Here is a 23,438-nt window from a genome sequence, read left to right on the forward strand (position 1 = left end):
GTCCCTTGTCCTAGGTCCATTCCTGGTATAACGTCCCCCATCCTGGGCCATTTCCAGGTATAATGTCCCTCGTCCTAGGTCCATTCCTGGTATAATGTTCCCCATACTGACCATCGGGATCCCGACAGATCCAAGATCTCTGCCAAGCCCTATGTAAATGGAGGTCAAGCTTGCACACTACCACTCCATTCATTCTCTGTAGGAATGCTGGAGAAAGCCAAGTACAGCTCTCCGCAATAGAAAATGAATGGACCCGAGGTGCGCAGCCTCAACCTCCGCTCTATTCAGATGGGGATGTCTGGGGGTCCCAGCAGTGATCAACAAGTTTCCTCTTTATTATTTGAGACTTGGACATTTTTGTAAGTCTTTTTAGTCATTCTTTCTTTATCACAGACTGGACTGACCCCTCTTCATGTAGCCGTGTATCACAATCACCTGAACATCGTTCGTCTTCTGTTGAATAAGGGAGCGTCTCCTCACTGCACTGCACGGGTAAAGGCAAGAAATACATTAATTACGTATAAATAATACACAACATATACAGAAAACACAATATATACAGATACATAATACACACTGTACACATATAAACAATATATACAGAGACATAATGTTCAATATATACATAGACACAATATATACAGAGACATAATATACAATATATACATAATACCCAATATATACAGAATACACAATATATACAGAGACATAATACACAATATATACATAGACACAATATATACAGAGACATAATACACAATATATACATAGACACAATATATACAGAGACATAATGCACAATATATACATAGACACAATATATACACAGACATAATACACAATATACAGTATACACAGACAATATATACAGAGACATAATGCACAATATATACATAGACACAATATATACAGATACATAATGCACAATATATACATAGACACAATATATACAGAGACATAATGCACAATATATACATAGACACAATATATACAGAGACATAATGCACAATATATACATAGACACAATATATACACAGACATAATACACAATATATACACAGACACAATAGATACAGAGACATAATACACAATATATACACAGACACAATAGATACAGAGACATAATGCACAATATATACATAGACACAATATATACAGAGACATAATGCACAATATATACATAGACACAATATATACAGAGACATAATGCACAATATATACATAGACACAATATATACAGAGACATAATGCACAATATATACATAGACACAATATATACACAGACATAATACACAATATATACACAGACACAATAGATACAGAGACATAATACACAATATATACACAGACACAATAGATACAGAGACATAATACACAATATATACACAGACACAATAGATACAGAGACATAATACACAATATATACACAGACACAATAGATACAGAGACATAATACACAATATATACATAGACACAATATATACAGAGACATAATGCACAATATATACATAGACACAATATATACAGAGACATAATGCACAATATATACATAGACACAATATATACAGAGACATAATGCACAATATATACATAGACACAATATATACAGATACATAATGCACACTGTACTCATATAAACAATATATATATAGAGACATAATATACAATATATACATAATACCCAATATATACAGAACACACAATATATACATATACATAATACACAATATATAAATAATACACAATATAAACATAAATAATACACAATATATACAGAGGCACAACAGACAATGTATACATAGAAATAATATACACTAATATGCAAAAAATAAAGGGAACACTAAAATACCCCATCCTTGATATCACTGAATTAAATATTCCAGTGGCAAATCTTTATTCATTACATAGAGGAATGCGTTGAGAGCAATAAAACATAAAAATGATCAATGTAAATCAATAGTAATATCCCACGGAGGTCCGGAATTGGAATGATGCTCAAAATCAACATGGAAAATCAAATAACAAGCTCATCCAACTTCAGTGGAAATGCCCCAAGAAAAGGAAATGATTCTCAGTAGAGTTTGTGGCCTTCACGTGCCTGTATGACCGCCCTAGAACGACTGGGCTTGGTCCTGATGAGGCGCGGATGGTCTCCTGAGGGATCTCCTCCCAGACCTGGATTAAAGCATCAGTCAACTCCTGGACAGTCTGTGGTGCAACGTGGCGTTGATGGATGTAATGAGACATGATGTCCCAGATGTGCTCGATTGGATTCAGGTCGTTCAGGGGAACAGGCGGGCCAGTCCATATCATCAATGCCTTCAGCATGCATGAACTGCTGACACACTTCAGCAACATGAGGCCTAGCATTGTCATGAATCAGAAGAAACCTAGGGCCCAGTGCACCTGCATATGGTCTCACAATGGGTCTGAGGATCTCATCATGGTACCAAAGGGCAGTCAGGTACCTCTGGCGAGCACATGGAGGGCTGTGCTGCCCTCCAAATAAATGCCTCCCCACACCATTACTGACCCACTGCCAAACTGGTCAGGCTCCAGGATGTTTCAGACAGCAGAACGTTCTCTACATCATCTCCAGACTCTGTCACGTCTGTCACATGTGCTCAGTGTGAATCTGCTCTCAAGAATGAAAAGCACAGGGCGCCAATGTCGAATCTGCCAATCTTGATGTTTTCTGGCAAATGCCAATCGCCCTGCACGGTGCTGGGCTGAAAGCTCAACACCCACTTGTAGACATCGGGCACTCATACCTCCCTCATGGAGACTGTTTCTGACAGTTTGAGTAGATACATGCACATTTGTGGCCCGCTGAATGCAATTTTGCAGGGCTCTGGCACTGTTCCTCCTTGCACAAAGGAGGAGATAACGGTCCTGCTGCTGGGTTGTTGTCCTTCTACAGCCCCCTCCACGTCTCCTTGTGTACTAGCCTGTCTCCAGGTATCTGCTCCAATCTCTGGACACTGTGCTTACAGACACAGCTATCCTTCTTGCCACAGTTCACATTAATGTGCCATCCTCGATGAACTGCACTACCTGAGCAACTTCTGTGAGTTGTAGATATGGCCTTATGCTACTGTACAGTACCTCTAGGGGTGAGAGCAATGACAAAATGCAAAACAGCCAAAAAGGATGAGAACAGATAAATGGTCTGTGGTCTCCCCCTGCAGAACCACTCCATTATAGTGGGTGTCTAGCTAATTGCCTATCATTTCTACCTGTTGTCTGTTCCATTTGCACAACAGGAGAAATTGATTAATAATTTGTGTTGCTTCATCACTGGAAAGCTTGATTTCATAGAAGTCTGATTGACATGGAGTTACATTGTGTTGTTTAAGTGTTCCCTTTATTTTTTTGAGCAGTATACAATATATACAGAGACACAATATATACATAATGCACAATATGCATATACATCATACACAATATATGTAACACACAATACAGTGGTGTGAAAAAGTGTTTGCCCCCTTCCTGATTTCCTATTCTTTTGCATGTTTGTCACACTTAAATGTTTCAGATTACCAAACAAATTTAAATATTAGATAAAGATAACAAGTAAACGCAAAGTACAGTTTTACATTAAGGTCTTTATTATTAAGGGAAAAAGAAATCCACACCTACAGGGCCCTGTGTGAAAAAGTGATTGCCCCTAAACCTAATAACTGGTTAACAACTGCAATCAAGCGTTTGCGATAACTGACAATGAGTCTATTGCAACAGCATCTGGAGCGCCCCATCAGGGCAAGGGGATTACTTGGTATCGGGTCTAGTCGGCTCAAAGGGGATGTCACGGCGGCGACCCGGTCCGTGGCTCTGGGACATCCGTATAAAAGGGAAAGGTCTTTAAAGGGAATAAAGTTTATGTTCATGACGCCACCTGTGGTATTCGGTCAGGGTGACCGACGCTGCTTTAAGGGGTCCGCTGGGGTGATGTTATGGCAGCTAGATGGTATACCTTCCCACAGGTGAAGTATATCCCCAGGGCTTCCCAGTGTGTAGATGGTAGAATGGTGAGAGGTGCAGTGAAGAACGAGGACACAGGTTTTCAGTCTTTTTACCTTGTTTACTGTTGGTTTCAGCAGCCACAGTCCAGGGCACCAGATCACAGGGCAGGCAGAGAAGTCCGGGCAGTCCAGAGACCAGCAAGTTCCCCTGGGTAAGTCAGGTGGGAGCCTACCACTCTGCGCTTTCTGTCTCTAAGTCCCTGCTGCCACTAAGTGTCTCAACAAGGTCTTTAATCGTTCTGCTGTCCTAGGACAGGTACCTGTATGGCAGGCAGCTTGAGCCGTGTGAACTGGGGTCTATTCTCGGTGACTCCAGGCTCCTAGGTGCTGCTGTGTCTCAGGTAATTATGGGCAAAGTCCTTGTAGAACAATACCCTCCGGTTCTGCTCTGTGTTTTATAATCCACAAAAGCCTCGGGCTCCCGGTACCCGGATTCTTGCGCTGTAACTCTTCAGAGGCCTGCTCGTGGCCTCTTGGAGCTCTCACTTTCCTCTGTGCTCCAATCCTGTTTGTCCCCACTCACAGACTCCTACTCCAGACTGAGCTCACTCCGCCTCCAAACCAGGATCTTTATTCAGGGAAGCTGCCCTAAAACATGGTTTTGAGCTCCCCCTCCTGGCCTGGAATTGGAAGGTGTTGTATGTGTGTAAACCTACCAAAGGAAATCCCACTTGTCTCCAGGCATAGCACTCTCCTCCCCATGAGGAAGACAGCATTGCTGTGGTACCCGAACTCCTGGGGTGCCACACATCTAAATCGGACTAAGGTCAGGACTTTGACTAGGCCACTCCAAAGTCTTAATTTTGTTTTTCTTAAGCCATTCAGAGGTGGACTTGCTGATGTGCTTTGGATGACTGTCCTACTGCATAACAGAAGTGCGCTTTAGCTTGATGTCACGAATAGAGATGAGCGAATTTGCTCTGGTCCCTGCTTATTCTTAAAGCTATAGCGTTTACCAAATAAGCTGCAAAGGGAACCCGGCTTCCTGGATCATGATGGCTGATCAGCTGTTCGGCTGCGCAGCTGCATGTGTCACGGCTGTGTGACAGTCACGACACATACATGGAAAACCCAACAAACAGGCTCTCCATGCAAGTGTCGTGACTGTCACACAGGTGCGACACATGCAGCTGTGGAGCCGAACAGCTGATCAGTTGTCACGATCCAGGAAGCCAGGTTCCCTCTGCAGCTTATTCGGTAAGCGCTATAGCTTCCCGAATAAGCAGGGACCTGAGCAAATTCGCTCAACTCTAGTCACAAACAGACGGCCGGACATTCTTCTTCAGGATTTTTTGGTAGACAGAAGAATAAATGGTTCCATTTACTAGAGCAAGTCTTCCAGGTCCTGTAGCTACAAAAAAGCCCCAGACCATCACACTACCACCACTATATTTTACTGTTGGTATGACGTTCCATTTCTCAAATGCTGTGTTACTTCTACGCCAGATGTAATAGGACATACTGTACATTTTCCAAAAATTTCAACTTTTGTCTCGTCAGTCCACAGAGCATTCTTCCAAATGTCTTGGGGATCATCAAGATGTTTTCTGGCAAAACTGAGACGAGCCTTTATATTTTTAATTTTCAGTAGTGGTTTTTGTCTTGGAGCTCTGCCATGCAGGTCATTTTTGCCCAGTCTCTTTCTTATGGTGGAGTAATGAACACTGACCTTAACTTTTGTGACCTCATGGATGAGTCATCGCTGCGCTCTTGGAGTAATTTTGGTCAGCCAGCCACTTCTGGGAAGGTTCAGCACTGTTCCATGTTTTTGCCATTTATGGGTAATAGCTCTCACTGCGGTTCGCTGGAGTCCCAAAGCTTTAGAAATGGCTTTGTAACCTTTTACAGACTGATAGATCTCAATTACTTTGTTTCTCATTTGTTCCAGAATTTCTTTGGATGTCTAGCTTTTGAGAATCTTTTGGTCTACTTCATTTTGTCAGGCAGGTCCTATTTAAGTGATTTCTTGAAAACCGGTGTGGCAGTAATCAGGCCTGGGTGGTGCGAGTGAATTTGAACTCAGTTTTCCAAAGATGTGATAAACCACACTTACCATATTTTTTGGACTATAAGGCCGGTCCCAGACGTCCAGATAATTCCGGTACCGCAAAAATCGGTACCGGAGTTATCCGTGTCCGTGTGTCCGTGTGCTCACGTGGCACATCAGTGTGGCACACGTGCGGCAGCCATGTGCCGTCCATGTGCCGACTGGGTACCACACGCACTGTGCAGGAGACAGCGCTACAGTAAGCGCTGTCCCCTGCTTTGGGTGCTGAATCCAGAATTCATTCCTTCTTCCCAGCAGCGTTCGCTGGAGCGAAGGAATGAAAAATCTTTTTTTTGTTAAAATAAAGTTCCCGGTCAGCTCCCGCCTCCCTCCCCCTGTGCGCCCGCCCGCTGGCATTAAAATACTTACCCAGCTCCCTCGATGCTTCCTCTCAGCGTTGCAGCTCTTCCTGTATGAGCGGTCACGTGGTGCCGCTTATTACAATGATGAATATGCGGCTCCACCCCTATGGGAGGAAGAGCTGCGACGCTGAGAGGAAGCATCAAGGGAGCTGGGTAAGTATTTTAATGCCAGCGGGTGGGTGCACAGGGGATGGGAGGGGGGAGATTACCGGGAACTTTATTTTAACAAAAAAAAAAGATTTTTCATTCCTTCGCTCGAGCAAACGCTGCTGGAGAGAAGAAATGAATGGGGCTTCAGCACCACGAGCTGGAGGGACAGCGCTTACTGTAGCGCTGTCTCCTGCACGGCACACGGACTGCACACGGACAGCATCCATGTGCGGTATGTGTTTTACACGGACCCATTGACTTTAATGGGTCCGTGTGATCCGTGCGTTTCCACAAACACTGACATGTCTCCGTGTTTTTCAAACGGACACACGGTCCGTGAAAACACGCTGACATGTGCAGAGACACATTGATTTTAATGTGTTTACGTGAGTCAGTGTCTCCGGTACGTGAGGAAACTGTCACCTCACGTACCGGAGCCACTGACGTGTGAAACCGGCCTAAGACGCACTTTTCCCCAAAAAAAATTTGGGAGGAAAATGGGGGTTGCGTCTTATAGTGTGAATGCAGGCTTACTAGGGGGTAGTAGCAGAGGTGTGGCGATGCTGCGGCGGTGGGCAGTGTGGAGTGCACCTGAGCAGGGTCCCTTCTTCAGGATGCCAGTGGCAGAATGTGGCAATGCCACGGCCCAATGTCCACGGTGAGCAGAGCCGAGTACGTCACTGGTTTCCCTGCGGCCTTCTTCCTGAAGCCGTGCGCCGCCAAAGGCTTCAAGAAAATGACCGCCGGAGGCCGCGCGTAAACAGATTGAAATCTTGGCGGCACTCGGCTTCTGGAAAATGGTAGTCGAGATCTCAATCTGCACACGCGCAGCCTCCGGCGGCTATTTTCCTGAATCCTCCGGCGGCCCACGGCTTCAGGAAGATGGCTGCAGGGAAACTGGTGATGCACTTGGCTCTGCTCACTGTGGACACCGGGCTGCAGCATTGCCACATTCCTGCTACCAGTATCCTGAAGAAGGTACCGTGCTCCATGCTCTGCCTCACCGCCGACACTGAACCCGCAGCATCGCACCCCGGGACTGCAGCATTGCCCCACTTCTGCCACCGCCGTTATCCTGAGGAACAGACTCTGCCCCATGCTCTGCCTCATCACCGACACCGGACCCGCAGCATCGCACCCCAGGACTGCAGCATTGCCCCATTTCTGCCGCCACCTGCTTCCTGAGGAAGGGACCATGCCTTCTGTGACCCCACTGTACCACCACCGGCCCTCAGGTAAGATACCTTAAATTCGAGCGATAAGATGGACCCCCATCATATAAAAATCTTTTTTCTGCTATTTCCACCTCAAAATTTGGGGTGCGTCTTATTGTCCGGTGCATATTATAGTCCGATAAATACGGTAATTTATGTTTTAAGTGAGGGAGGGGCAATCACTTTTTCACACAGGGACCTGTAGGTTTGGATTTCTTTTTCGCTTAATAATAGACCTTCATTTAAAAACTGCATTTTGTGTTTATGTAGTATGTTATCTTTGTTTAATGTTTAAATTTGGTGATCTGAAACAATTAAGTCTGACAAACATGCAAAATAATACAAAATCGGGAAGAAGGCAAACACTTTTTCACACCACTGTATATACAGAGACAGAGTATATACATAATACAAAATATGTATAATATGTACAGTATATATGTGATACAAAATATATACGGTACATAATACTCAATGTATAAGTAGAGATAATACACAATATATACATAATACACAATTTATATGGAGACACAATGCACAATATATAGAATACACGATATGCCTATACATGATATACAATATATACATTATAAGCAATATATACATAATACACATAATACACAATATATACAGAGACATATTATACAGTATAAAACATTAGATATACGGTAAGTTGTTTGACTTTAATTAGACAACTGTATGGGAGCATTATTACATTATTACACTAGTATAAACAAGAAGGCAATAATCTGGAGATCTTTTATAGACATATTTTATGCCCAACACAGCGTAGAATAGATCAGAGGTTGAGCGTTGGATGTTTTTCCATTTCATTTGTTAAAAAAATTAACTAACTTAGAAATTGTTGGCAGCAACACATCTTGAAAGAGTTGTGCCCCGGCCGTCTTTACCATTGTGGAGAATCCCCCCGTTTCTTTTACATCAGTCTGTAAACGTCTGAGAAGTGAGGAGAGAATTGCAGGAGTCTTAGGAGAGGAACGTTGTCCAATTCTTGTCTTATATGGGATTCTCGTTGCTCCGCAGTTCAGGGTCTTCTCTACCAGATTTTTTATTTCATAATTCACCATCATAATGCCGCCCTGATACCATCAGAGATGCAGGAACTCAGCGCTGATAACAAGCTGGATGGTCCTTCACCTCTGAGTGTGCAGGATGCGACAACTGAGGTTTCCATTAAAAATGTCACAATTTGATTAATCTGAGGTTGGCCCAGAGAAGACGGCAGCCTTTCTGGATCGTGTTACTATTTGGCTTCTTTTTGGCACGATAGAGATTTAACTTGCATTTGTGGATTGGACGGTGAACTCTGCTCACAATGATTTCTGGAAGTATTCCGGAGCCCAGAGTGATCTGCACGACTGGATCTTGCCTGTATTTAATGCAGTGCTGCCTGAGGGCCTGGAAATCATGAGCATCCAGAATTGTCTGTCAGTCTGATTCCTTGTGCACATGGATTTCTCCAGAATCTCTGAACCTTCTGATGACATTATGTACTTTAGATGAAGGATATTCAAAGTCTTTGTAATTTTTTTATATTAGAAACATTTTTTCTGAATTTGTTCCCCATTTATATACGCAGTTCACAGATTGCTGATCTCCCGACCATCTTTGCTTCTGAGAGACTCTGCCTCTCTAACATGCTTCTGCAATGTAAAATCATGGGACTTACTTGGAAACTGACCCTCCAATAGTTTTTTCTATTAGTACCACTTACTTTTTCAGCCTGCTATCACAACTTTTTTGAGATGTGTTTCTAAATCAGTTGACTTTTTTTTCCAAATGAAATTGAAAATTATCTAACGTTCACCTTCTGATGTGTTCTATGTTCCGCTGTGAATAAAATATGGCTATAAGAGATTTTCACGTCATTGCATTCTTGTTTTCTTTACAGTTTACACGGTGTACAAACTTTTTTGGAGGGAATTGATGTTGTACTATATGTCATTTATATATGTCCATATTGTGTTACAGAACGGGTACACTCCCCTACACATGGCAGTAAAGCAGCGATCCGTCGACACAGCCCGAGCTTTGCTGCAGTTTGGTGCCACTTGCAATGCGCAGTCTCTGCAAGGCGTCACTCCCCTCCACCTCGCTGCACAGGAGGGTCACGTAGATATGGTGACATTGCTGCTAAGCAAGCAGGGAAATGTGCACCTGAGCAATAAGGTAAGTACCAGCTAATAGAAGTTTTTTTTTTAATCTACCCTAAGGTTGGCGTCACACGTTACATATATACTTTACATACAGCTTAGCTGATCCATGACATACTCTTTACAGTGGGTACAGAAACTATTCAGACCCCTTTAAATTTTTCACTCTTTGTTTCATGGCAGCCAATTCAGATTCAAAAAAGTTAATTTTGTTCTCATTACTGTACACTCTGCACCCCATCTTGACTGAAAAACAAACAAATGTAGAATTTTTTTTTACAAATTTATTAAAAAAGAAAAACTGAAATATCACAAAGTCGTAAGTATTCAGCCCCTTTGCTCAGTATTGAGTAGAAGCACCTTTTGAGCTAGTACAGCCATGAGTCTTCTTGGGAATGATGCAACAAGTTTTTCACACCTGGATTTGGGGATCCTCTGCCATCTTGGGATTGTATTGGGAAGATGATGAGCAGTGCCTGGTTTTCTCCACACATACCGGTTAGAATTAGGACCAAAAAGGTCTGTCTTCATCTCATCAAATCAGAGAGTCTTATTCCTCATAGTCTGGCAGTCCTTCATATGTTTTTTAGCAAACTCTATGCAGGTTTTCATATGTCTTGCAGTGAGGAGAGGCTCCCATCGGGTCATTCTGCCCTAAAGGCCCGACTGGTGGAGGGCTGCAGTGATAGATGACTTTGTGGAACTTTCTCCCATCTCCCTACTGCATCTCTGGAGCTCAGCCACAGTGATCTTGGGGTTCTTCTTTACCTCTCTCATCAAGGCTCTTCTCCTGCGATTGCTCAATTTGGCTGGACAGTCAGGTCTAGGAAGACTTCTGGTGGTCCCAAACTTCTTCCATTTAAGGATTATGAAGGCCACTGTGCTCTTAGGAACCTTGAGTACTGTAGAAATTCTGTTGTAACCATGGCCAGATCTGTGCCTTGCCACAATTCTGTCTCTGAGCTCCTTGGCCAGTTCCTTTGACCTCATGATTCTCATTTGGTCTGACATGCACTGTAAGCTGTGAGGTCTTATATAGACAGGTGTGCGCCTTTCCAAATCAAGTCCCATCAGTTTAATTAAACACAGCTGGAGTCCGATGAAGGAGTAGAACCATCTCAAGGAGGATCACAAGGAAATGGACGGCATGTGCCTTAAATATGAGTGTCTGAGCAAAGGGTCTGAATACTTATGACCATGTGATATTTCAGTTTTTATTTTTAATTTGCAAAAATTTCTATATTTCTGTTTTTTTCAGTCAAGATGGGGTGCAGAGTAGACATTAATGAGAACAAAAAATGAACTTTTTTGAACTTACCAAATGGCTGCAATGAAACAAAGAGTAAAAAATGTAAAGGGGTCCGAATACTTTCCGTTCCCACTGTATATGTGAAAAGTTTTTATGGGGGATATCTGAGTGCTAAGACCAATGATAGATCTCTGAATGGTCTGAGATTAAAAACAGACCGATAGACTTTCTAAAGAGTCTGGTCTCAAAAAAGAGCAGCTCTCCGCTTATGTTCCTTTGTGAGAGTGAGAGTCTTAGCAAAGATCATCACAAAGTGAAAAATGTGAACACAAAAGGGGGAGATTTAAAAAGGAGCTTTCTGGGATTGATGACCTGTCCTTAAGGTACCGTTACACTGTACGACTTACCAACGATCACGACCAGCGATACGACCTGGCCGTTATCGTTGGTAAGTCGTTGTGTGGTTGCTGGGGAGCTGTCACACAGACAGCACTCTCCAGCGACCAACGATCAGGGGAACGACTTCGGCATCGTTGAAACTGTCTTCAACGATGCCGAAGTCCCCGGGTAACCAGGGTAAATATCGGGTTACTAAGTGCAGGGCCGCGCTTAGTAACCCGATATTTACCCTGGTTACCATTGTAAAAGTTTAAAAAAAAAAAACACTACATACTCACATTCCGATGTCTGTCACGTCCCCCGGTGTCCACTATGTTAGCGCCGGCCGGCCGTAAAGCAGAGCACAGCGGTCACGTCACCGCTGTGCTCTGCTTTACGACCGGCCGGCGCTGACACAGTCAGTGCGGGAAGCTGACGCCAGGGGACAGACATTGGAATGTGAGTATGTACTGTTTGTTTTTTTTACATTTATAATGGTAACCAGGGTAAACATCGGGTTACTAAGCGCGGCCCTGCGCTTAGTAACCCGATGTTTACTCTGGTTACCAGTGAACACATCGCTGGATCGGCGTCACACACGCCGATCCAGCGATGTCAGCGGGTGATCCAGCGACCAAAAAAAAGGTCCTGATCATTCCCCAGTGACCAACCATCTCCCAGCAGGGGCCTGATCGTTGGTCGCTGTCACACATAACGATTTCGTTAACGATATCGTTGCTGCGTCACAAAAAGCAACGATATTGTTAACGAAATCGTTATGTGTGAAGGTACCTTTAGGCAAGGTGACTTTTGTCATCCGAGAAAATTTAATCAAGTATGCTGATCAGAGTTTGATAACAGTGGGATCTGATTTTCTCAGATAAGGGGAAAATGGAGAAAAAAAAATGTCTCCATTTTGTCAGTCTGTGAAAATCGGACTACACTTAGATTTCATCCGAGTGCAGTCCAATGGCTTCCACGCACGCATTGACTTGCATGGTTGAGTGCGATTTGATTATCAGATCAAACTTGGACATGTTGCAATTTTTTTCCCCAGACCGGCTCTGTTTGAAGAAAAAATTGGACACATGCACGGCTCCATAGACTACTCATTGACTTGCATGGCTGAGTGCGATACAAATATCCGATCAAACTAGCGCATTCTGTGATTTTTTTTTTTCCAAGAAAAAAAATGGAAATAGCATAACATTGGTCCAAGTGCAATCCAATGTTTTGTCAGATTGCACTCGGACCAAAAAATATGGTAATATGCATGGGCCCTTAGTATGGGTCATAAATATCAGATTGATTGGGGTCTGACACCAGGCATCACCTATGATCCGCTGTCTTCAAATGTAAGCATGCTCTAATTTTGCCATATCATGGAAATAGAAATCTAGATACTGTACACTCTAATTCACAATTAATGACACAACTTCTGTGTTTTCTTACCTGTTTTTCTAAACGTGCTGCAGGCAAGAAAAATTGGTGAATTTTAATGACAATATGGCCTCAAAATGATCAACTTTCTAATTCCACAAAGTGGTGCAAATTACTTAGTAAATTCTTTCCACGATGTATTAGTCACAAACCCTTTAGAAAGCTGAGCAGCGGTGACCACGTGTATCTGACGTCATGTAGTGTTTCTGCAGATAAGCTATGATGTTTCTTGCTTTCCACAGAGCTCCCTAACCCCGCTCCACCTGGCCTGTCAGGAGGGCCACCTTAATGTAGCAGAAATCCTGGTGTCCCACGATGCTGCAGTGAGCGCCGAGACACGAGTAAGTCTACAATTGAGGACGCCAACCAAACACGGACTTCTGCATGTTGTATGGATCACACAATCAACCACCAATTGACTAACGTATAGTGATCCCCCCACTTTCTTTTTGTGACAATATAGAAGCTGCACTGATGATTTAGAATCATCCAGGAACTATAAGGGTTAAATGGTTATAGCAGACAGGGAGTGGTTATCTCAGCCCAGGGGATACTGGGAAAGTTGTTATTGTGACATCCAAGACTAAGAGGTGTGTTAGAGAGTCTCCTGTGGACTGAAGTCAGACAAGCTGTATAGATCAGTTCTTCCTGGTCAGCGATTGTTATAATCGTAGAAGCAGTCAGGACAGTCAGAGGCTTTTTTATTGCTTCAACATAGAAGTGAGAGAGCTACAGCACCAGACTCATCCCCCTCCCCCCACACACACAGTATTGGTACCACAGCTGCTACCAAATATCATAATACACACCTAAAGTTTTTCAGATCATCGTTTAGGAAGTCAATACCCCATTTTATAAATGTGTCCCTATGAGTATGGGTACTAGTTGGCTAGTAAAGGTAGTTTCTCACATCTGTAGTTCTGAGTACAGACCAAAATGTCTGATCCAGCTTGGGGGGTCTCCTGATCCGAACTTAACAGCTTCAAATACTGTGTGCCTATGAGTCCAGTGAGTTTGGTTCAGGAATCCTATGGCTCAGACAGTGAAACGCGGATATATGAAACCCGCATACTGGGGAAATTCACCTTACAAGTCTTTTCTTTTAGATGGGCTTCACTCCCCTTCATGTCGCCTGTCACTACGGGAATATCAAGATAGTAAAGTTTCTCCTGCAGCATCAGGCCAATGTGAACGCGGCCACTAAGGTAAGCATGGTACCGGGACTCAGTTTTAGTGCCTTTGACCCCTAAACTGGTTCACTGGGACTGCAACACTGACGCGCATCATGTGATGAGGTAGGGTTCTGCATACAGGGATCACCACAGATGCGTAGACTGGGCTCACACGAGTGTATTTCATGGCCCGTGTATGGACTGTAATGCCCGGTGTGGCGGTGGTTCTCCCGACTCCAACTTACAGCGTCATATGTGTCTATGAGTCTGTAAGTTCGGGTCTGGAGACCTTTAGTCAGTCTGCACATTGCGTTCAGTATATGGACCATGAAATGCTTTTGGGTGAACCCGGCCTAAGAAGGATGCTAAGAATGAGTGACTCAATGTCTTTTATCATGCAGACATGTGTGACCATGCTCCAGTCACTTCTATGGATTTATGTAAGTGTTAGTGCTTGGGTGCGACCACCGCTCCTTTTTATTGCAGTGGTGGTCATGCATGGGAACTTCATTGACTGCTGGGATCTCCACTGAATGGATATCCACTTCTATGGGTCTACGGCAGTAATGGTGTCCAATGCTACTATAGACAGTGAATAGAGCAGTGGTCATGCATGCGTTAAACACAAGACCCTGTTCTCGTGACTGATGGGGGGGTCATACATTACAGGCCAGGATTTCTCACGGACGCTCCATCTTGGACTTTGCTGGCATTTTGCTTATTCACCTCCAATAGCTGTTATGATGTAGATGATGAGGGTAATGATCCACAAAGCTCTCACAGAAACATGTAATATATGTTATTTGTATATTTTCCATTTTAGTTGGGGTTTGCTCCACTCCACCAGGCCGCCCAGCAGGGGCACACCGACATCGTCACCCTTCTCTTGAAGTCTGGAGCTTGCCCTAATCAGGCTAGCATGGTGAGAGCTGCCAGTTGCCGCTTGACCACTTCTGTCCTTACGTCTCGTCCAGTGTCTTAGAAAGCGTCTTCTGGCTCTGTTGTCCTAACCCCTCGTAATCTGTCAGTTTTGGGCTATCATTGTACTTTATCACCTTGTCCTGTTTTTTTATTTTTTTTTTCCTGTTCCTGTCACCTGTCGTGCCTCCCGTTATTCTGCCTCATCACCCATCCGATGCCACGTCTCGGCCTCTCACGCCTCATTCTTTTCCTCATTGCCCTATTGCATCCTCCCGTGCCCTACGCCTCTGCAGAATGGGATTACGCCGTTGGCCATTGCAAAGCGTCTAGGATACATCTCTGTGACAGATGTTCTGAGTCTGGTGACCGATGGACCACCCGCCCAGGTGAGTAATATGGAGGGAGATGACCCGGAGAAGAGTGGGAAAGCTACAGGTGTCGGGAGTAGAACATGGCGAGACCATAGTGAAATATAACAGGAGGTAGGTCAATGTCCAGGACTTTAGGAAGCACAAACCGAGCTGGTTCCATTCTAGCAGATAGTTGTGAAGTGTTAAGAAATGAGGTCACGGGGCAATAATGGTTGTGGCCCCTTAATTCTCCACCTCGACTTGTGGCCATCTGAAGTCCACCCTCCTTAGCAATTGGGTGGGGCTTAGTCATATTTAAGACCCCTATACGTATTAGACTAAAGTCATCCAAAGGCGCAGAAATTGTCAGGATCAACCTGAAATTTAAGTTATATAGGGGTTTCCTGAATCTCCCCCGACATCTGCTGATCCTTTTGTTCTGGGTCGCCGCCAGAGGAGCTTAGCAGCAGCTTTTCCTTAGCTCTCGATCCATCCTGTGTATAGGATAGCTGGGAGAGATCACTGTTGGCCAAGTAACTTTGCAATGTATTGTGTATGGGGGGCTATATCCTGTTGCAGGGGGGAGAAGCTCCTGCTGCAGCTAGGACATTGTGGCGGAATGTGGCAGGATGTGGCTGAGCCCCTGAGATATTACTCAGTTTCTCACTCTCTGTCCTTTTACCCTTGTGCCTGAATTGCCAGCCCACCCCTGCATATATGTAATTATCAGATCTTGTAAGCAGATAATGCCCAGAAATCCATGAATACCATTACGATTTTCCATCAGGCTATGTACACCTTTAAATCCACAAATTTTTGTCCAGTCTACCATTCTGTGTATACAGTTCTAATGTAAATTTATTCATCTTCATGTAAAAAAAAAAAAAAATCAAATGCTATATAATCGCCTACAACAACGTACATAAATAATCATATAAATAATAATTATAATATAATTTAATAAATTATGTGTAATAATCTACAGTCTTACTTTCTCACATCACTTCCTACCTTTTATGCTATTTTTTTCTAAATTTATTAGTATATCAAAACATAGGAATCTTATGGCAAGAGAGAATGACTGTAGGATCTGACTACATGGTTTCTTTGTAGTCTGTTACCATGGAGACCAATAAATAGAATTTAATCAAAAAGAAAATTGGTCATTAAGTCCTATTGAAAGCTTCATCTTTTTTCATTTTAGATTCATAGGCATTCATTTTTAAAAAATTGATTACGATGGTGGATTTGGTCTGTAAAAAAAAACTTGTTCCCAAGCAGATGACAACGTGGAGGATGAAAGCATGCAAACAACCTATTGTATATGGCTGACTGTCCGACATATTGCCAATTTAGCAATAGGTTTAGAAGTCACGTAAAATGGATAGGAATCCTATTCTCCTACAATTGGTTCTGAATCAGAATACAGGGTCTGTTGTTTCACTTCAGAAACAGCGCCATCCTTATCAGTAGGCCATGTCTGGTATTACAGCTCATCGATATTGAAGTAAATGGGGTTAAGGTGCAATATTAGACACATATCGTAAAAAAGCGTAGAAAAAAAATCTTGTTTGTAACCCCAGAAAAGCTCTTTAAGCATTTTGCTCCCTGACAGAACTGCTGTCTGTGCAAGACTTCACAAGTCGCGGCTGAATGGGCCATAGGGGGTAGCTCAGATCATACGCAGGGCTTCACGATGGAGAACAGCATGAAGCCACTGCTGGAGTCAGCACTACAGAGGATCATTGATTTTCGTGCCTGGAGATATCTTCTCTTCTTAGTATTGAATGATCCCTTTAAGGCTACAATATCCAACATAGGGGAGGTAGTCGGGCAGTGAATAAAAAAGGTGGCAGAATTACTGAGCAGGTGTCAGGGACAGTTGGTGACTTTGTCTCTCCCACAGCTAGCCAACGAAAGGCACAGGATGAGCTTCCCAGAAACTGTGGACGAGATGCTGGATGTGTCGGAGGATGAAGGTGAGAGGAGCCATTCTGTTACCCAAGAGCATTAACGCGCTCCTGCCCTCAACCCCCGTCCTGCCCTCTTGTGTCAGTGTATATCTCTCCCATTACAGGGGGTCTCCACTAAATATATTTATCACTTATCCACCGATCCTAAAACAAGGGTCCCAAAGTGCCCTGGTAAATGGAGCAGTAGTGCGCATGCTCGATGATGAGCATGCGCACTATCACTCCATTAACTTCGGAGGCCCATGTTTTGGGGATCAGTGGCGTCCAAGTGGTCGGATCGTCAATGATCATACACCCATCGGATAGGTAATCAATATATTTCGTGAGAGTGTCCTCCAACGCCTGTGTTCACCCTGAATTGGGCCCTGGATAAATGTGTGGCTCTTCTTACTTTCCAGGAACCCCCCACTTGCCTCTACATGGTAGGAACTATGGTACTTTTTGCCAGTCACAAGACTCATAGTCGATCCATTCAGCTTCTTCCATCCCATCAGCCTTGTCTAAAGAGTCACAAAACTGCGACATCTCACTAATATCGAATTTCCTCTTTGGCCGGTGCACGAACAGCATTGCTTAAAGGGTTATTCTCCAAAAAACAAGTTATAGCACCCCGGGACTCCTAAATGGAGAGGAGTTGTGGATGCGTGTATACTGCTCCATTCATTGTCTACAGGACTACTAGAAATAGCTGAGCCTGTACTCCGCAGTCCCATAGAACATGAATAGAAACGGAGGCCAACCGTGAGCACCTCCGCTGCATTCAACATGAGCTGCAGAGCTCCGTTCTCAAGGTTCTAGAACCCTGATCATGGGATTGTCGGAGGTCTTACAGATAGGGGAATAACTTGTTTTTTGGGGGGAGGAATAACTCTATAAAGGAACATTCCAGGAAAAACTAAGGCACTGTTAGACCTCGGGCAGAGTCTTATAGGATGGAGCCTGTCACGTCCCATCATCCACATCCTGACATCGGCATAACACAGCGTTTGAGCTTTGCCTGGAGTGTTTCTTTAAGTGTTTCATCAATATTATTGTTTTATAGTTTATTTCTACATTTTTGGATATGGGATATAAAGCTTTATATTAAGGGCAGGGCGATATTCCACAGTCTGGATCACTTCGTACCACTCAGAGACGTAGCTAGGGTTTTGGCTTAGGGGCGAAACTTCTGAGTGGGCCCCTAACCAGGTAACCTTGATTATAACTGGGTGACGCACCCTAATAGTGGAGGAGAACCTCAGAAGATGACCGCGCTGTTGCTAAAAATAATCTCTATATAAAGACCAACATGGATATTACCGCCATATGGTCAGTGATAGATACCAGCTCTACAGAACATATAAGAGATCACAGCACAGTTACAGATAATGTCTTACCGCTGACGTTCTTTCTGATGGAATCGTTCAATTTTCCCTTTTCCATCTGGCCCAGACCGACATGACAACTTCTTCCAGCCAGGGCTCAGCTACAGAGAACACAACAAAGACACATCTGACTTCTCATATTTTCAGCACCGTCCCCATCTATTCTCACCCTGCACAAACTCTTCATCCTGCTGATACCCCAATACTGAGCCGCTGCTGCCATATGTGTCCCTATTACTGCCCCTGATATCCCAATACTGAGCCGCTGCTGCCGTATGTGACCCTATTACTGCACCTGATACCCCAATACTGAGCCGCTGCTGCCGTATGTGACCCTATTACTGCACCTGATACCCCAATACTGAGCCACTGCTGCCGTATGTGTCCCTATTACTGCCCCTGATACCCCAATACTGAGCCGCTGCTGCCGTATGTGTCCCTATTACTGCACCTGATACCCCAATACTGAGCCGCTGCTGCCGTATGTGTCCCTATTACTGCCCCTGATATCCCAATACTGAGCCGCTGCTGCCGTATGTGACCCTATTACTGCACCTGATACCCCAATACTGAGCTGCTGCTGCCGTATGTGTCCCTATTACTGCACCTGATACCCCAATACTGAGCCTCTGCTGCCGTATGTGTCCTTATTACTGCACCTGATACCCCAATACTTAGCCTCTGCTGCCGTATGTGTCCCTATTACTGCCCCTGATACCTCAATACTGAGCCGCTGCTGCCGTATGTGTCCTTATTACTGCACCTGATACCCCAATACTGAGCCGCTGCTGCCGTATGTGTCCCTATTACTGCACCTGATACCACAATACTGAGCCGCTGCTGCCGTATGTGTCCCTATTACTGCACCTGATACCCCAATACTGAGCCGCTGCTGCCATATGTCCCTATTACTGCCCCTGATACCCCAATACTGAGCCGCTGCTGCCATATGTGTCCCTATTACTGCACCTGATGCCCCAATACTGAGCCGCTGCTGCCGTATGTGTCCCTATTACTGCACCTGATACCCCAATACTGAGCCGCTGCTGCCGTATGTGTCCCTATTACTGCCCCTGATACCCCAATACTGAGCCGCTGCTGCCGTATGTGTCCCTATTACTGCACCTGATACCACAATACTGAGCCGCTGCTGCCGTATGTGTCCCTATTACTGCACCTGATACCCCAATACTGAGCCGCTGCTGCCGTATGTGTCCCTATTACTGCACTTGATGCCCCAATACTGAGCCGCTGCTGCCATATGTGTCCCTATTACTGCCCCTGATATCCCAATACTGAGCCGCTGCTGCCGTATGTGACCCTATTACTGCACCTGATACCCCAATACTGAGCCGCTGCTGCCGTATGTGACCCTATTACTGCACCTGATATCCCAATACTGAGCCGCTGCTGCCGTATGTGACCCTATTACTGCACCTGATACCCCAATACTGAGCCGCTGCTGCCGTATGTGTCCCTATTACTGCACCTGATACCCCAATACTGAGCCGCTGCTGCCGTATGTGTCCCTATTACTGCCCCTGATATCCCAATACTGAGCCGCTGCTGCCGTATGTGACCCTATTACTGCACCTGATACCCCAATACTGAGCTGCTGCTGCCGTATGTGTCCCTATTACTGCACCTGATACCCCAATACTGAGCCTCTGCTGCCGTATGTGTCCTTATTACTGCACCTGATACCCCAATACTTAGCCTCTGCTGCCGTATGTGTCCCTATTACTGCCCCTGATACCCCAATACTGAGCCGCTGCTGCCGTATGTGTCCTTATTACTGCACCTGATACCCCAATACTGAGCCGCTGCTGCCGTATGTGTCCCTATTACTGCACCTGATACCACAATACTGAGCCGCTGCTGCCGTATGTGTCCCTATTACTGCACCTGATACCCCAATACTGAGCCGCTGCTGCCATATGTCCCTATTACTGCCCCTGATACCCCAATACTGAGCCGCTGCTGCCATATGTGTCCCTATTACTGCACCTGATGCCCCAATACTGAGCCGCTGCTGCCGTATGTGTCCCTATTACTGCACCTGATACCCCAATACTGAGCCGCTGCTGCCGTATGTGTCCCTATTACTGCCCCTGAAACCCCAATACTGAGCCGCTGCTGCCGTATGTGTCCCTATTACTGCACCTGATACCACAATACTGAGCCGCTGCTGCCGTATGTGTCCCTATTACTGCACCTGATACCCCAATACTGAGCCGCTGCTGCCGTATGTGTCCCTATTACTGCACTTGATGCCCCAATACTGAGCCGCTGCTGCCGTATGTGTCCCTATTACTGCACCTGATACCCCAATACTGAGCCGCTGCTGCCGTATGTGTCCCTATTACTGCCCCTGATACCCCAATACTGAGCCCCTGCTGCCGCATGTGTCCCTATTACTGCACCTGATACCCCAATACTGAGCCACTGCTGCCGTATGTGTCCCTATTACTGCACCTGATACCCCAATACTGAGCCGCTGCTGCCGTATGTGTCCCTATTACTGCACCTGATACCCCAATACTGAGCCACTGCTGCCGTATGTGTCCCTATTACTGCACCTGATACCCCAATACTGAGCAGCTGCTGCCGTGTGTGTCCCTATTACTGCATCTGATACCCCAATACTGAGCAGCTGCTGCCATATGTGTCCCTATTACTGCACCTGATACCCCAATACTGAGCCGCTGCTGCCGTATGTGTCCCTATTACTGCACTTGATGCCCCAATACTGAGCCGCTGCTGCCATATGTGTCCCTATTACTGCCCCTGATATCCCAATACTGAGCCGCTGCTGCCGTATGTGACCCTATTACTGCACCTGATACCCCAATACTGAGCCGCTGCTGCCGTATGTGACCCTATTACTGCACCTGATATCCCAATACTGAGCCGCTGCTGCCGTATGTGACCCTATTACTGCACCTGATACCCCAATACTGAGCCGCTGCTGCCGTATGTGTCCCTATTACTGCACCTGATACCCCAATACTGAGCCGCTGCTGCCGTATGTGTCCCTATTACTGCCCCTGATATCCCAATACTGAGCCGCTGCTGCCGTATGTGACCCTATTACTGCACCTGATACCCCAATACTGAGCTGCTGCTGCCGTATGTGTCCCTATTACTGCACCTGATACCCCAATACTGAGCCTCTGCTGCCGTATGTGTCCTTATTACTGCACCTGATACCCCAATACTTAGCCTCTGCTGCCGTATGTGTCCCTATTACTGCCCCTGATACCCCAATACTGAGCCGCTGCTGCCGTATGTGTCCTTATTACTGCACCTGATACCCCAATACTGAGCCGCTGCTGCCGTATGTGTCCCTATTACTGCACCTGATACCACAATACTGAGCCGCTGCTGCCGTATGTGTCCCTATTACTGCACCTGATACCCCAATACTGAGCCGCTGCTGCCATATGTCCCTATTACTGCCCCTGATACCCCAATACTGAGCCGCTGCTGCCATATGTGTCCCTATTACTGCACCTGATGCCCCAATACTGAGCCGCTGCTGCCGTATGTGTCCCTATTACTGCACCTGATACCCCAATACTGAGCCGCTGCTGCCGTATGTGTCCCTATTACTGCCCCTGAAACCCCAATACTGAGCCGCTGCTGCCGTATGTGTCCCTATTACTGCACCTGATACCACAATACTGAGCCGCTGCTGCCGTATGTGTCCCTATTACTGCACCTGATACCCCAATACTGAGCCGCTGCTGCCGTATGTGTCCCTATTACTGCACTTGATGCCCCAATACTGAGCCGCTGCTGCCGTATGTGTCCCTATTACTGCACCTGATACCCCAATACTGAGCCGCTGCTGCCGTATGTGTCCCTATTACTGCCCCTGATACCCCAATACTGAGCCCCTGCTGCCGCATGTGTCCCTATTACTGCACCTGATACCCCAATACTGAGCCACTGCTGCCGTATGTGTCCCTATTACTGCACCTGATACCCCAATACTGAGCCGCTGCTGCCGTATGTGTCCCTATTACTGCACCTGATACCCCAATACTGAGCCACTGCTGCCGTATGTGTCCCTATTACTGCACCTGATACCCCAATACTGAGCAGCTGCTGCCGTATGTGTCCCTATTACTGCATCTGATACCCCAATACTGAGCAGCTGCTGCCATATGTGTCCCTATTACTGCACCTGATACCCCAATACTGAGCCCCTGCTGCCATATGTGTCCCTATTACTGCACCTGATATCCCAATACTGAGCCGCTGCTGCCGTATGTGACCCTATTACTGCACCTGATACCCCAATACTGAGCCGCTGCTGCCGTATGTGTCCCTATTACTGCACCTGATACCCCAATACTGAGCCGCTGCTGCCGTATGTGTCCTTATTACTGCACCTGATACCTCAATACTGAGCCGCTGCTGCCGTATGTCCCTATTACTGCCCCTGATACCCCAATACTGAGCCGCTGCTGCCGTATGTGTCCCTATTACTGCACCTGATACCTCAATACTGAGCCGCTGCTGCCGTATGTGTCACTATTACTGCACCTGATACCCCAATACTGAGCCCCTGCTGCCATATGTGTCCCTATTACTGCACCTGATATCCCAATACT

The 23,438-nt window shown here is 45.4% G+C and overlaps 1 protein-coding gene across 10 annotated transcripts in view; it reads left to right on the forward strand.

Annotated features, from left to right (window-relative positions):
* Positions 1-23,438, forward strand: part of ANK1 (ankyrin 1) — a 422,616-nt gene that overhangs the window by 301,130 nt on the left and 98,048 nt on the right. For 7 of the 10 annotated variants that reach the window (XM_069766914.1, XM_069766920.1, XM_069766918.1 and 4 more), the window contains 8 exons: positions 394-498; positions 9,791-9,988; positions 13,282-13,380; positions 14,146-14,244; positions 15,035-15,133; positions 15,426-15,518; positions 17,389-17,461; positions 17,854-17,877. In XM_069766914.1, coding sequence (XP_069623015.1) covers positions 394-498; positions 9,791-9,988; positions 13,282-13,380; positions 14,146-14,244; positions 15,035-15,133; positions 15,426-15,518; positions 17,389-17,461; positions 17,854-17,877 — 790 coding nt within the window. The remainder of the gene's footprint in view (positions 1-393; positions 499-9,790; positions 9,989-13,281; positions 13,381-14,145; positions 14,245-15,034; positions 15,134-15,425; positions 15,519-17,388; positions 17,462-17,853; positions 17,878-23,438) is intronic. The other 3 variants (XM_069766921.1, XM_069766923.1, XM_069766924.1) reach the window with 2 other exon arrangements.

This window comes from Ranitomeya imitator, chromosome 4, assembly GCF_032444005.1.
Source record: "Ranitomeya imitator isolate aRanImi1 chromosome 4, aRanImi1.pri, whole genome shotgun sequence".
In the NCBI taxonomy this organism is placed as follows: domain Eukaryota; kingdom Metazoa; phylum Chordata; class Amphibia; order Anura; family Dendrobatidae; genus Ranitomeya; species Ranitomeya imitator.